The sequence below is a fragment of the Ammospiza caudacuta genome, chromosome 4 (genome assembly GCF_027887145.1).
Source record: "Ammospiza caudacuta isolate bAmmCau1 chromosome 4, bAmmCau1.pri, whole genome shotgun sequence".
NCBI classification, from domain to species: Eukaryota; Metazoa; Chordata; class Aves; order Passeriformes; family Passerellidae; genus Ammospiza; species Ammospiza caudacuta.
This window is the reverse complement of record NC_080596.1, coordinates 5,470,682-5,484,220: the sequence shown is the minus strand read 5'-3', so window position 1 is coordinate 5,484,220 and position 13,539 is coordinate 5,470,682. Positions and strand designations below refer to the sequence as shown.

The 13,539-nt window shown below is 44.0% G+C and overlaps 1 protein-coding gene across 2 annotated transcripts in view; it reads left to right on the top strand.

Moving 5' to 3' along the window:
- The first annotated feature begins 1,091 nt into the window (after nucleotides 1–1,091).
- FNIP2 (folliculin interacting protein 2) overlaps nucleotides 1,092–13,539 on the top strand; it is a 49,888-nt gene continuing 37,440 nt past the window's right edge. For both annotated transcript variants that reach the window (XM_058803732.1, XM_058803731.1), the window contains exon 1: nucleotides 1,092–1,272. In XM_058803732.1, coding sequence (XP_058659715.1) covers nucleotides 1,178–1,272 — 95 coding nt within the window. In that variant the 5' untranslated portion in view covers nucleotides 1,092–1,177. The remainder of the gene's footprint in view (nucleotides 1,273–13,539) is intronic.

Sequence of the window (13,539 nt, the reverse complement as noted above, 5' to 3'; positions counted from 1 at the left end):
GTAGAGAAATGTATTGTAAAAGACACATTATCCATGTGTGGATGTGGATGAAAAACTCAACATATGCTGGCAATGTGTGCTTGCAGGCGAGAAAGCCAGTCAAATCCTGGACTACATCAAAAGCAGAGCAGCCTGCAGGTCGAGGGAGGTGATTTTCACACTCTGCTCTGCTCTTGTGAGACCACACCTGGAGAAGTGCATGCAGTTCTGGTGTCCCCAGCATAAGGAGTTGTAACCATTGGAGCAAGCCCAGAGGAGAACCACAAGTTCAAGAGGGCTGGTGCACCTCCCATAGGGAGACAGGATGAGAGTTGGGGCTGTTCAGCCTGGAGAAGAGAAGGTTGTGTGGAGAGCTCTTTGCAGCCTTCCAGTTTCTGAAGGGGACTACATGGAAGCCAGAGAGGGACTGTCAGGAATTGTAGCGATGGGACAAGAAATTATGGGTTCAAACTGAAACAGGGGAGGTTTAGGTTCGATATTACAAAGAAATCTTTTATTATGAGGGTGGTGAGGAGCTGGAACAGATTCACGGAGGTTCACAGAGGTTGTGGATGCCCCAACCCTGGAGGTACTCAAAGCCAGACTGGATAAGCCCTTGAGAAATTTGGCCTAGTGGGAGGTGTCCCTGTCCATGGGAGTGCAGTCTGTGACTAGATGACCTTTAAGGGCCCTTCCAGCCCCTTCACATGGATTCCCCGGTCGGATGTATGGGCGCACGCCGCTCCCCGCGGGCCGTTCCCCGGCGCAGGCGGCGCGGCCCGGCCGGGCGCTGTCCCTTTAAGGCCGCCTCCGCGCCCTACCACGTGCTGGGGCTGGGCGGGGGCGCCGCGCAGCCAATGGGGACGGCCCGAGGGGCGCGGCGCCACCGCAGCCCCGGCCCCATCTCCGTCTGCCGGCGGCGCGGGGAGCGCTGCCTCGCTCTGCCCTGCCCGGTGCCCGGTGCGCGGCCGGTACCAGCGCCGCCGCCGGGAGCGCCCGGCCCCTCGCTCAGGTGACGGCTGGCCGCCGGCAGCGGCGCGGCTGAGCGGCCCGGCGCTCCTTTCGCCTCCTCTCGCCTCCGCGGAATGCTGGGCGGCTCCGCAGCGGCTCCGGGGATGCTGCCGCGGCCGCCGCCGCTCGCCGCCCGCTGAGCCGCTGCGAGGGGCGCGGCGGGGCCGCCGCCGGGCGGGAGGGCGGCATGGCTCCCACCTTGCTCCAGAAGCTCTTCAACAAAAGGGGCGGCGGCGCAGCGGCCCCCCACGGCCGGGCTCCGGGGGAGGGGCCCGCCTTCAGGTGAGCCGGGGCGGGCTGCGGCGGGCGGGCCCCGGGGGCTGCCCCGGCGAGGCGGCAGAGAGGCCGGCGTGGGGCGCAGGTGTGCCGCTGCCCCGCGGGTCCCCCGCCGCAGAGTTTCCGGGGGAACGGCCTGGGAAAGGGGGTGCGGCGGGAGGCACGGCCGCGCCGGGGTGGCTCCTCTCCCGCCGTTCCCTCCCGTTGGATCTCTCAGCCATTTTCTGCTCGAGTTGGCGGTGGCACGCCCGGGAGCCTGGGGCGCTCGCCCCCGGTAGGGGTGGGGGAGAAGCACCGGGCCCCCTGTCTGGCGTTTGTGCGCGGTTGATGGGATAACTCGTGCCCGGGTCTCATCAGCACAGGAAAATTAAGAAACGGCTTAATTGTTGTGACCTAAATACACGTGCGCAGTCTGGTGACCCGCTAAGCATTGGGCACCTTTCACTGCCCCCTGCTTTTGATACCGTGCGTGCGGAAACGTGAGGCTCAGTAGCTATGGATGCTTCGGGGTTTATGTGTATAACCTCTATATAATATCGATTCTCTGTGTAATATTGAACTTTTTATGTTTTCTAAACCTTCGGGGGCAGCATTTTGCTCGGGCTGGTGCTTTGGCGCTTTGTTCGTGTGACATCTGCGCTGCTCACAAGACCGAGCGGCCCGGTGAGCACAGTGACAATCACATGCGTGCCCCGTAACCTCTGTGCCTGTTTTGCTGGGCGGCATGAGTTGGCCGGTCTTGTGATCAGATGGTACACGGGGCTCAATTGGAACCTGGGCTTTAAACGCTGAAACTAATAAGGATGGTCAGGGAGAGCAGTGGGCAATATTTTGATCCGCAAAATGCCATCGTGCCAAGTATGAAAGATCACAGTTGTGGAAGCATTGTAATTCCAAAGATGGTCTGTGCGGGATATTGCCATTTGTGTGGCTAAAGTTACAAGATCATGGAGAGCAATAGTGTAAGATGAAAATGTCAATATATTTGGGTTACAAGGTGATTCCTCTGAAAGTGATTGGACACAGTCTTGGAGCTGCATTCATATTAGAGAACAAATCTGGTGAATTTTGTGAAGCTGCAGAGTCGATATGTTGCACTTGTAACTGCAGATTATTTTTCTGTCACTGCTACTTCTTTTAGCACTTATCCACCTTATGAGCTAAATATATCCTTTAATGTGGAAGAAAACAGTTTTCCACATTGAAACTGACAGTTCCAGACTAACTCTATTATTTTGCATATTCTGTGTCAGAGACCAGTGTTGTGAGTTCTGGATTACTGGATTGTTATTGGATTATCAAGTGTCTCCATGAAGGCAGATTCCTTGCACAGTGTGTTTCCCCCTAAAATCAGTAAGATTATTCTGTCTGGAGTATTTTGTGAAGTTAGGGATTGTACTTTCTCCTTCTTTCTGTTTTTTGGGTAGGATATTCCACACTTGCTTTTCAGTTTAAGTAACATTTAAGTTATGTGATGCTTTGCATAAAAGCTATTATAACGAGAATACTTCTGTAGGTACCCTTCACTCTTTTTATCCCGTTTTTCCTCATTCCCTTTCTGTCTGGCTTTTTTTGACACACCTAAGGTTAATAAAATTTTTGAAGTATTTTACATGTGAATGGAGGGGTTTTTTGCTTGTTAATGTTAAGCTTCTTCCTTACAACTTTTAAGTATGCTGTAATGCTTTTTCTTTCTTTCCAATGATCTGTTCATGATCTGCAAGACCATGCTTACAGGGTCTGGGAAGCTTTGCTGCAATGCTTTTAATAGACTTTCTGTTCAACAGTAATCTCTGTTTGAGTGGAGAGATGTGATTTCATCTAAGTAAAGTAGGAAACATAATCCTTTGGTAGCTTCTGTATTAATCACATACTGCTGGTCAATGTTGGATGCAAAGTGGCAGAATCATTTTCTAATGACAAGGCTGCCTTTTTAGGGATCTTTAGTTGGTTTTATTCCTTCCAGGTTTTGGATAGTGAGGTCCCTCCATGCTCAGTATGTCTGGCAGTGTGTAGCTCAGTTAAGGGGTCCTGTGAGACCAATAACAATCTGTATTCTTGGACTTTCAATTGTTATGAATGCCTTGAAAGCTTAAGTGTATTCACACACCCTCCTTACCCTGAAAAAGAGAGGAATCACCAAAAATCTCTTTCGTAGATAATGCCTCCTCAAATTAATGTGATTTGACAACTTTTTCCAACTGTGTTGTTGGAAAGCTTTGTGTTTTCTAGTCTTCCCAGGAACACCAGAAAAAGTTCTGTTGCAGAAGGCTATCAACCAGGCTTGCATTTTGCCTGTAACAAGCACTGCATGTGCTCATGCTGTTGCACTCTCTTCTTTAATGGGAACTACATCTTGGCCAGAGGTCCACGCTCCTTCTGCTCTGAAGGAAGCATCAAGCTTCAAGGTCTGTGCTGCTTACCAGGATGAGCTGGCACTGCCTCAAAGAGCAAGAGACATGGAGCTTATGGATGAATGTGGAGCCACAGGAAATTATTTCTTGGGTGCATGAATATGAACATATTAATAGAGAAAACCTCTAAATTGTCCCACTAACTGCACTTTGGCTCACAAAGCCAAGTGGCTTTGGTGCATAAACTGGATTCCTGGTGGAATGAATGAAATTAGAACGTGTGTTCCAACCACTAATGGGCATTCAATCCCTGGGACCATACTACAGCTGGTCAAAAGTACAACTCCAGAGCACATGTAGTGTGGGTGTGAGGTCCTTAGCAGCAATGAATGCACTCTGTGGAGCTAGTCTGGGCTGCATGACATGCTCACATGAGCACAACCTTTACCTGCAGGGTGAGGAGAGTGTAAACATGAGGTGTAGGTGCTAACACAGAGCTATTGGGATAGCAGGACTTTCTCTACTGGCCCAGACCTCCCTTCAAGATAATGGAAGTATGAAGTGCTAGAAGGGTAGTAGTTAGAGTTATAGAATAGCTTAATTCCTTTTTTACAAAAATTATAAACCAGCTGGAATAGACGTGTATTAGTGAGATATTACATTTGTTCTAAGCAGTTTTGTGTACAGACTTGAGCTTCTCTTTTTTTTACTGCTGCTTCTTGCTTCCCTTAACTAAATATATATATCTATGTGTGTGATACATATGTAAAGATGGATGTGTATGTATACACACATCCCCTTCAACAGAGGCACTTGAGTGACTGTAATTGAATATATTTCTTCTTAGCCTCTGAGGCTCTGGGAAAACCCTAATTACTTTGTGTGCAAGCAATGTGTATTTATGTGGCTAAATTCCCCTAAAACTTCTTATTTCCTTATCAAATGTTGCTTCCCATACAAAATTGGTTTAGCATAGTTTGTACAATATTTTGGAGTGCTACCAGAGTAATGTATTCAGCAGAATCATAGATCAGCTTGTGTTGGAAGAGACCTTAGAAATCCTCTAGTTCCAACCACTGCTGCCTTAGACAGGGATACCTTCCACTAGACCACACTGGTCAGAGCCCCATCCAACCTGGCCTTCAACATTTACAGGGATGGGGCATTCACTACTTTTCTGGGCAGACTCTTCCAGTGTTTCACCACCCTCACAGTAAAGAATTTTTCCTAATATCTCATCTAAACCTATTCTCCTCGTTTGAAGCCATTGCATGTGTTTTAAAATTTCTCTCTCCATAATTTTGTAGGCTCCCTTCAGGTACTGGAAAGCAGCAGTGTAGTTGTCCTGAAGACTTCTCTTTTCCAGTTTGAACAGCCTCAGTTCTCTCAGTCTTTCATCACAGGAGAGAAGCTCCATCCCTCTAATTGTGTGTCTCTCCTCTGGACTTGCTCCAACAGGTCAATGTCCTTCCTCTGGTGGGGACCCCCAGAGCTGGAGGCAGCACTGCAGGTGAGGTCTCACAAGGGCAGAGCAGAAAGGCAGAACAGTCTCCCTGGTCCTGCTGGCCACGCTGCTTTTTTTTAGCCCAGGACATGTTTGGCTTCCTGGGCTGCAAGTCCTGGGTCATGTCCAGCCTCTCACCCACCAGCACCCCCAAGTCCTTCTGGGCAGGGCTGCTCTGAGTCTGCCCATCCCCAGCCTGTGCTGATACCAGGGTTTGCTCTGACCCAGGTGCAGCACCTCGTATTTGGTCTTGTTAAACCTCATGGGATTGCCATGGGCCCACTTCTTGTCTAGGTCCCTTGGGCTGGGATCCCATCCTTCAGGTGTGCAGACAAGCACAGCTTGGTGTCGTCTGCAGATTTGCTGAGGGTGCACACAATTCCATCACTGATATTCCCCAAGGGACACCACTTGTCACTGATGTCCATCAGGACTCTGAGCCATTGACCAGTGCCCTCCAATCAGTTCCTTGCCCACTGAACAGCCCATGAAGTTTTAGGGATTGCATAGAGTATAAGCACATAGTATCCCAAGATCTAGAATGTCTCAAGAGCTAAGCAAATATTTGAGTAAGGTGTTGGGGGATGGCCTTAAGGAAATTGGTACGGGTTGCAGATAGTTTGATTTTACTTAAATTGATAGCAGTTTTTCTGTCGTTGTGTTTACCTGACTCTAGAAGAAATTTCACATCTCTGCTTTTCTGCATTTTTCAGCATAAAGTCTGAGGTTGTCCTTAAACTATGGATTCAGACTTCACCTTAATTTCAGTCTTTATAGTTTGATTTGGTTTTGGGTTTTTTAAATGAAAATAAATGTCTTGGAGTTTTTGGAAGACTGCCTTCACTGCTGAATATATAATCTATGCATTGCAACCTGTGATTAAATTTCTTTGATATTGGTATGTGTAGTGAAGGACTGTTGTAAAGTAGGGAATAACTTCATTTCAAGTGTTTTTTTTTTTTTTTTTTAAAGGTTGTGTTATTTCAGCTGTGTCTGAAACTTGCATGCAGTCTATTTCTTCAGCTTTAAGTATCAGCTGCTCCTTCTGGTGTCTATAATGGAGCGGATGTCATGTTGTAGCTGCAGGATATCTATCTGGTAACAGTTTGTTAGCTTTGGTATATGAGATCATTTGTTTGGCAGCTGGTACTAGTGATTCCCTTGGTCATAGTACTGAAATGCTTGGTGAGCTCCTACTTGCTAAACATTATTTCACAGCATTTATTACCAGCCTGGCAATGTTCCACCTTCTGAAAAAGGAAAGAAAGCAGTAGTGAGCTTGGAGTCTGCTTATATGTCAGTTTGTTCAAATGAAGCACTCCTCAGAATGTTCTTGTGACCTAATATGGGTTTTTTCTTGAGCTTCTTGCAGTTTTGTAGAGATCCACACAGCAGTTACCCTACTGAGCACACATGTACATCTTCATACATGGAAATACCCATAAACATCTGGCTGTAAACCTTTTGAAAAGTATTTGAAAAAAATTCAGTGTTTTACATGCTGTAAAAGGGCAATCCAGCCCAAGGCCAGACCTGAGCATGGGGGCAGGACAGGTCAAAGAGCAGATCTAAACTGTACACCATTTCACAGACAGCTGAAGGTGAGCCTCAGGCTGCAGTATTACACCTTTGCACTGGTGTTAGTCTTTCATCCCTAAAGTGAGCTAAAGAATAAGTTCTGCAGAAAGAGATTTATTAGAGTCTCACTCAAAAAAACAGCTTAGACAGGAAGTAATTGAAAGTATGGTCTTTTGACATGGAAACCACACTTCCAGCCTGGGGCTTTTTTGGAGGAAAACAAGCCCCAAGTCCTCTGGTTTTGAGCTTAGCAGGAGCTAAGGCCATTTCTGCATTAGTTGTTTGAATTTCCCCTCCCCTAAACACTGCTGTCACTGAACAAACCCTTGGTTTGCTCTAGCTTTGCTCTGAGTCTAGCTCCATCTCTCTTAATGTTGCAGGAAGACACCCTGTTTTTTGTTTTGGTTTTTGTCTTTGTAACGAATGACGAAAAATGTGTGGAAATGCACAAGCTACTGACATTCTGAGAGGGATGGCTGTACCTTGATTATTTAATTCCATGAAAAGATGCTTTATTGCCTGGCAGTCAAATGAGTTTTGCCTGTGGGTTATCTTGTTTCTGATTTACAAGTAACTTATCCATGGAGTTCCATGTGTTTATTCTAAAATTGGTGTGCAGTTGGATAGTAGATGCTTGATTCCTTATTCTTAGGGCACTTCTGCTGTTGACCTGTCCAAAACTGGGTGAGTACTGTGCTCAGTGGAAAGTGATTTGGGGAATAGTAGCAGCAGAAAGCCTTGGAGGTACCTTTCCTTGGTGGCACAACTTAAAGCAGGAAACACTGCAATTTAACACAGTGATGCTAATGCTGTAGGGGAATAACTGTAAATGGCTTGATGTGAATGAGAAAATAAAGCTGCTTGGGGCTGAAAAATGTGGACAAGCATTCATAAAAGCTGAATTTGTGGAGAAACGTTTTAAAAACTGATGGAGGCCTTTGATGCCAGTAGCGGGTGGCTTCATGTAAACTTACATAAACTTTGTAACTTTTCTTATGTAAACTAAGTTCAAGTTGCAAAATAGCTTTATTAAATTTCGGGGGAAGGAAGATGGAAGAGTTTTCACAAAAATGTTTTAGTCATTAGTCATCATATCATCCCACTTTGGCGTTGTGGGATGTAGGTGTTTCCAGTGCATGCTAGGGGCCCTCAGCTGTTGCTTTGGTCTGATCAGTGAGTAACAGCAGACCAAATGCCCTGAGATAGTAGATGAGACAAAGGAGTTGGGGTCGAGGGGACAGAAAATGGAGTAATTTTTCTCATGCAGATAATCCCTTGTTCTGACATTTTGGTATTATTGAAGATGCTGAGGACTTCCTTTGCAAAGAAAATTCTTTAGATTAATACTCACTATATGTGCTACAAACCATGGTGATGTACCTGTTCCTTTAAGAATTCCTTCTGACACTAACAATCATGTACTTTCATCATGTACTTTGCACCTTAGTGATGTTCCTGGATAGCTTCTGAAGAGTAAATTCAGATTTGGAGTCATGTGTTGTGTTTTATATTTGTCAAGAGTTAGTGCTAAGTGTACCCTTGATTAAGAGCACACTGTCTTGTATGCAGCTTAGTTGTAAGAAGAATGTTCTTAGGCTGTCCTAATTACCAGCATTTGCTGTGTGAAGGTTTCCATGGGTACATTTCTTAGGCAAAAGATGAGGAATGCAGTTCTGTGGGGTGGTGGTGAACAGGCTTGCTAGAGAGAATACACAGGAAAAGGAGGACTTTGAATGGGGTACTCATGTGAAGACAGCAAATATCTGTCTGCACTTTTTCAGTGTGCTTCCTGTGATAGTGTCAGATTACTGCTGATCTGACTAACAGGCATGGACAGGGCAGTTCACCTTTGCCTGTAATGAATCAGCTCCTCATGTGTGCTCCATCTATGCTGCTTCTTAATCTTCATGCTCAGGTTCTTCTCTGTTCTGCTCTCTCCCCACTGTAAGTGCCCTTCTCAAGTCACCCCATTTGCCCTATTTGTCTGGGTTTGTCACTTGAATACCTCAGTAATGTCATGTTTTAACGTGCAAGACAAGCTCCTGTGCAGGCTACAAGACAAAGTGTTCTGAGACACTCACTGAGCAAACGAGCTTAGGAGTTCTGGCAACAGTGCTCGTGTGTTCCCCACATCCATAGGACAAGTGCAGGTGCATTTACCTGACCAGCAGCTGAAATGTCTGTGGTCAGCCAGCACACTTCTCATAGGGGTGAGATTCTTAGAATTGTACTGATAAACGGGCACGAGGGCTTTACATCACACTAGCTGCTGTTAGAACTGAGTCATGATTCTGCTTCCGTAGACTTTGCTGAAGTGAAACTTGAGCTGTAATGTAATTACTGAATCAGTGTGGAGCTTTCTCTGCAGGATGCTCTCACTTCAGTGCAATACAGCTCAGCTTTTCTCCTCCAAGGTGCTCAGTGAAATTTTAGATGTACTAATGAAATCAGCTGTATTAAGTAAACAATTGACAATATTTATTCATTTTGCTAATAGAGATGCTAGCAGTCTGAATTTGGTATTAGCACTTTCAAATTAGAAATCTGAACACATTTTATAATGGAATCGGGAAGTTTCTTACAATAACTCAACTTTTGTTTTCACTGAGTTTACTGACTTTTATGAAAGAAAACAGGCTTGAATGAACTCAGTGCTCTGAATTTCTGTGCAGAGTATTTGTACTGAATTCTGAATCTGGATGTTATCCAATACCTGAAATTGCTCGACTCTTGGGGTTGAGTTTGTAACGCACAGCTCCAGGAGTACAGAAAATCTGAGCAGAGTACATTAGATAAAGTTTTTGAAGGAAACCCCAGAGAGAAGGCTGTACAAACTGTTGAATACATAGTCCTGAGCAAGTTATTATTTAGTTATTATTTCACTGAATGTGGATAATTTTACAGAATGTAATGTTATAATGTTAAAACCCTCTGTGGTCTGGAAAAGATAGTTAGTGCAACTTTTTGAAATCTGCAATTCACAGAAATTATTTTATGTTCAGACAATTTTTTTTTTGTATCTTCTGTTTTTTTATGTGGGCACATGAGCTTGTCCAGCTATTGCTGAACTTTTGAGTGCTTGTGTCTGCCACATTTGCTTGCCTTTGCTTCATATTCCCCCAAAATGACCTTTTAAAATCTTCACATTTAACACCCTGCTCTGTAACTTGTGCTCTAAAATGGATTGTACTTTTTAGGACAGATCGTTTTATAGGAAATGTCATGAGCCTTTTGTTTCTGAAGTGTCCTGTCTTGTTTAACAGCTTGGGTTGAACAAGGTGGGTGGAGACCTGTGAGCTGCTGGGAAGGAAGGTACAGGAGCAAGGAAGAAGAAATCTGGTGGAGAAACCACTTTGCTCAGCTGTGGAGCAGCAGGGTTAGTCCATGCATATGAAGGCTTGGTCTTGGTGAATGGCTCCAATGTTACAAGATGCTACTGGAGTCTCCTGTTCAGTGCTGGAATTGGGCATTGCCTGGACATTTGTCACTTCCACAGTAGCACTGATAGAACAGTGTTGAGACGTTCTCAGTGGTGTCTGTGTAGAGGTCAGGGATAGAACCAGCTCTTGGTACAGTAGTCTGTGTGAAGTGTCACACCACTAGGAATGGTTATGGAGGGCTAATCCTCAGCCATGTTGAGAAGGCTGGAATAAAGAAGAGGGATTTAGTGGCCACTTCAGTTCACTTAGCAGACAACCACAGTGACATGCACCTTAGCTCCTAGTTGTCTTGGCTTTTAGCCTTGAGGAACATTGCTGTCCCTGTTAGCCACTTCAGGAGTGCAACCTCTGCCCTCCCAACTGTTAAAAGCATTTCTAGATCACATCAAGTTAAAGAGTTGGAAAAATTAACCCTCTCTCCTTATAAAGGTAGTTATGAGATTTGCCTGTGCATATAAATCGTGCTTACAGAGCCCTAAAATGATTTCAGACACAATTCTAACTTAGGGAGTGGGTGAGTAATGCCTAATGACTTTGGTACTTGGGAGACTTGGGGATAGATGTCAGTCACCTGCTCTGGACTAGATCACAGTACAGTTGAGTTCAAAAAAGTTCAGGTACTAAATTTCTTGTGCTCAGAAGTTCCTGGAAGCAGTCTTACAAACAGGGATATATTTGGGAATGCTTTTGAATGGAACTAGGGAAATAACATCTATTTGAAAATAGCTATTTCTGTTTGTCACTTTATCATAGCACTTGGTGCTTATGTACAGTTGGACTGGATAATGGGTGCAGGGATAGGTGTGCAAAGAAGATGAAAATGCAAACAGAACAATGTATTTTGTAGTGAATGTGGGTTTTTGAAACAGTCAACTCAATGAACCCATTGATAATGCACATTGATAATGTATCTGTCCAATTTCTTTATTTTTAAGCAAAACACATCTGTGTAGAGTGCCAAAGATGACTTGAACCTCTGATTAAATAAATAATTCTGTATTTGGATTGAAATGTGTTAGTGTGTGAACTAGAAATTTGATTGAAATTTGATTTGATTTTGGCTTTTTGTTCACATTACTGAAGCACTAAAAGGTGACTGTAGTCTTCATCAGAGTTGTATCCTTGGTCCCTGTTTTGACAGAAAGTGAAAAGAAAGTGAGTTTTGTTTATATTAATGAAGTTATCCTGAATCTGTAATTGTTAGGATGGCTTCTAGAGAGTCTGCTCTGATATACTTCATTTCAGGAGTAAATCAGGTCTGTTATAAAGGATTTTCTTGTACACTGTTTTTTTGGGGAACACTAAATGAGCTTGACCAGTTTTTACCTTCTTGTGAGGAGGAAGGCTTCTAATTTGTCTAATAATTGCTACATAAGCTTGCTGACTGAAACTTGTTTGCATCTATCAATGTGCAAATGATTCTTATTGCAGGACAAGGATGCAACTGAATTTTCTGTGTGATTTTTTTTTTTTTCCCCTCAAACATTTCAGGATTGATGGACTGATACTTGGCAGCCAAATGCTAGCTGGGTGCGGTCAGCTGTAATTACAAGCAAACCTGACTGGATAAACTTCTAAGTCTACTATAATACCAGTGTTTTTGAGAAAATGTTGGAGATCCTATGTGAGTAGTTTAGAGTGGTTGGCCTGCTTTAAGGAGGGGAGACTGTTTCATAACTTAATGACTATTTATACATTCAAAGTCCTACGCAATTGGTGGTAAACAGAACGTAAGTCTTTAGCATAGTGGCTTGCAGCAAGGGTAGGTTTGCCCATGCCAGTCAGCTGCAGGACTGTGGTTTGTTTGGTTGGTTTTGTGTGTATTTTTTTCATTGAGAAGGTATATGGTATGAGTGATTTAATTGCCATGATCTTCTGCACATGGTCCCAAGGCATTTTTCCTTCCCTTTCCAGTGAAACTTGAAAATAAATCTATGTAAGCCTTCAAGATTCAGTTCTAGTTACTAGAAAGCTACTCCATGTGTTGTCTACAAGAGAGAGTTAAGGAAAGTGTTTTGGATGGAATAGACAAATTATCATAACAAAAACAAGAGGAGCAAAACGTATTTTTGGCTATAACTAGTGAAAAATGCCGGAGCTGATGTTATATCCGTCCATGTTATCACTTCATTCAATCTAAGTCAGGATTTCCTGGCATTCATCTAGACCGAAGCAATGGACTTTGCTGTTCATGCTGCAGCAACTTTGGGTGATCAAGCATGGCTACTTGTGTGTGTGTTCTTTCCCATATTCTTGCCAGTTGGGTAAATCAGTACTTTCTCATAAATATTCAACTTAGTTTTTCTTCCTTCCCTTCCGGGTTATTGCAGACTAACTTTTCAGCTACAATCTCTGTTTAAGAAGGATCAAAACACATCTTGTTCTTACAACAGTTTAACATAACCATTTACAGAGGTCTTACCAATATTGTGTTAGCTGGTCAAAAAAACTGGGCCGCTTTAGCTCTCAGCACTGTTAGAGAGACACATGTGATATCTTTTCATAGAATAGGAATTTAGGAGGTAAATATTAATTTCTTTGTAAGTGAAGTGATACTGCTGAGTTTGTGCTTTTGGGTTAGATGAAACTGACCCCTTCTGAAGCAATTTCCCGTGGAAGAGGGCCATGGGGTCCTTGAATAGCACTTGCCTCTAGCCCTCCTTGAGTGTGTTCTTTTGTACAGTGGGAGTGCGTGTTCGGAACCATGATGAGAAATGGGAACTTGCAATCTTTCTGTGCCCCTGGAGAGAGTACCCTAAACTTCTGTCTGTAAAGCTTGAGAAAGTGCCACATCCTCTGCAGTTCACAAAGGCCTCTTGTGAATGCAGCCTTTTCATAGTAGAAGTGGAGGAAATTTCTAAAGAAATGGTTGCTGTTAACATGCGGGTGTTTTTAGCTACTTGGAGTGAAGGTGTTCGTGTTACAGCAGAAAAAATTCATTTAGCTAGAAAAAACTGGGGGGGAATGTTCAACACCAGGCATTGTTTATCTCTCTGTATCTATGTATTTACATATGTCCAATAAATAACATTTTTTCTTAGTAATTTTTTTCATATTCTGAAAATAATCTTTTGAACAAAGGTTTAAAAGCTGTATACAGAATCTTCCTTAAATAAAAAGAATAGGATATAGGGCTCTATAGAGGAGGGAGAAGGAACAGGAAAGAACAGGCAACCAAACCCATGCCTCAGGATACCAACCCTAAGGTGTGGTGATGTGTGACTTGGCTTGCTCACTTATGTAGGGGATACTAAGGTCTGAGATCTGTCAGGACTTTTATACAGGCATTGCAATGGAATAAGAGCTAGTACAGTGCTATAAATACCAGATTCTGCCTTGCACCGCTGCTCAGAATTCTCCTTCAGACAGATGTACAATGTGTAGTTCTTCCTTGCGT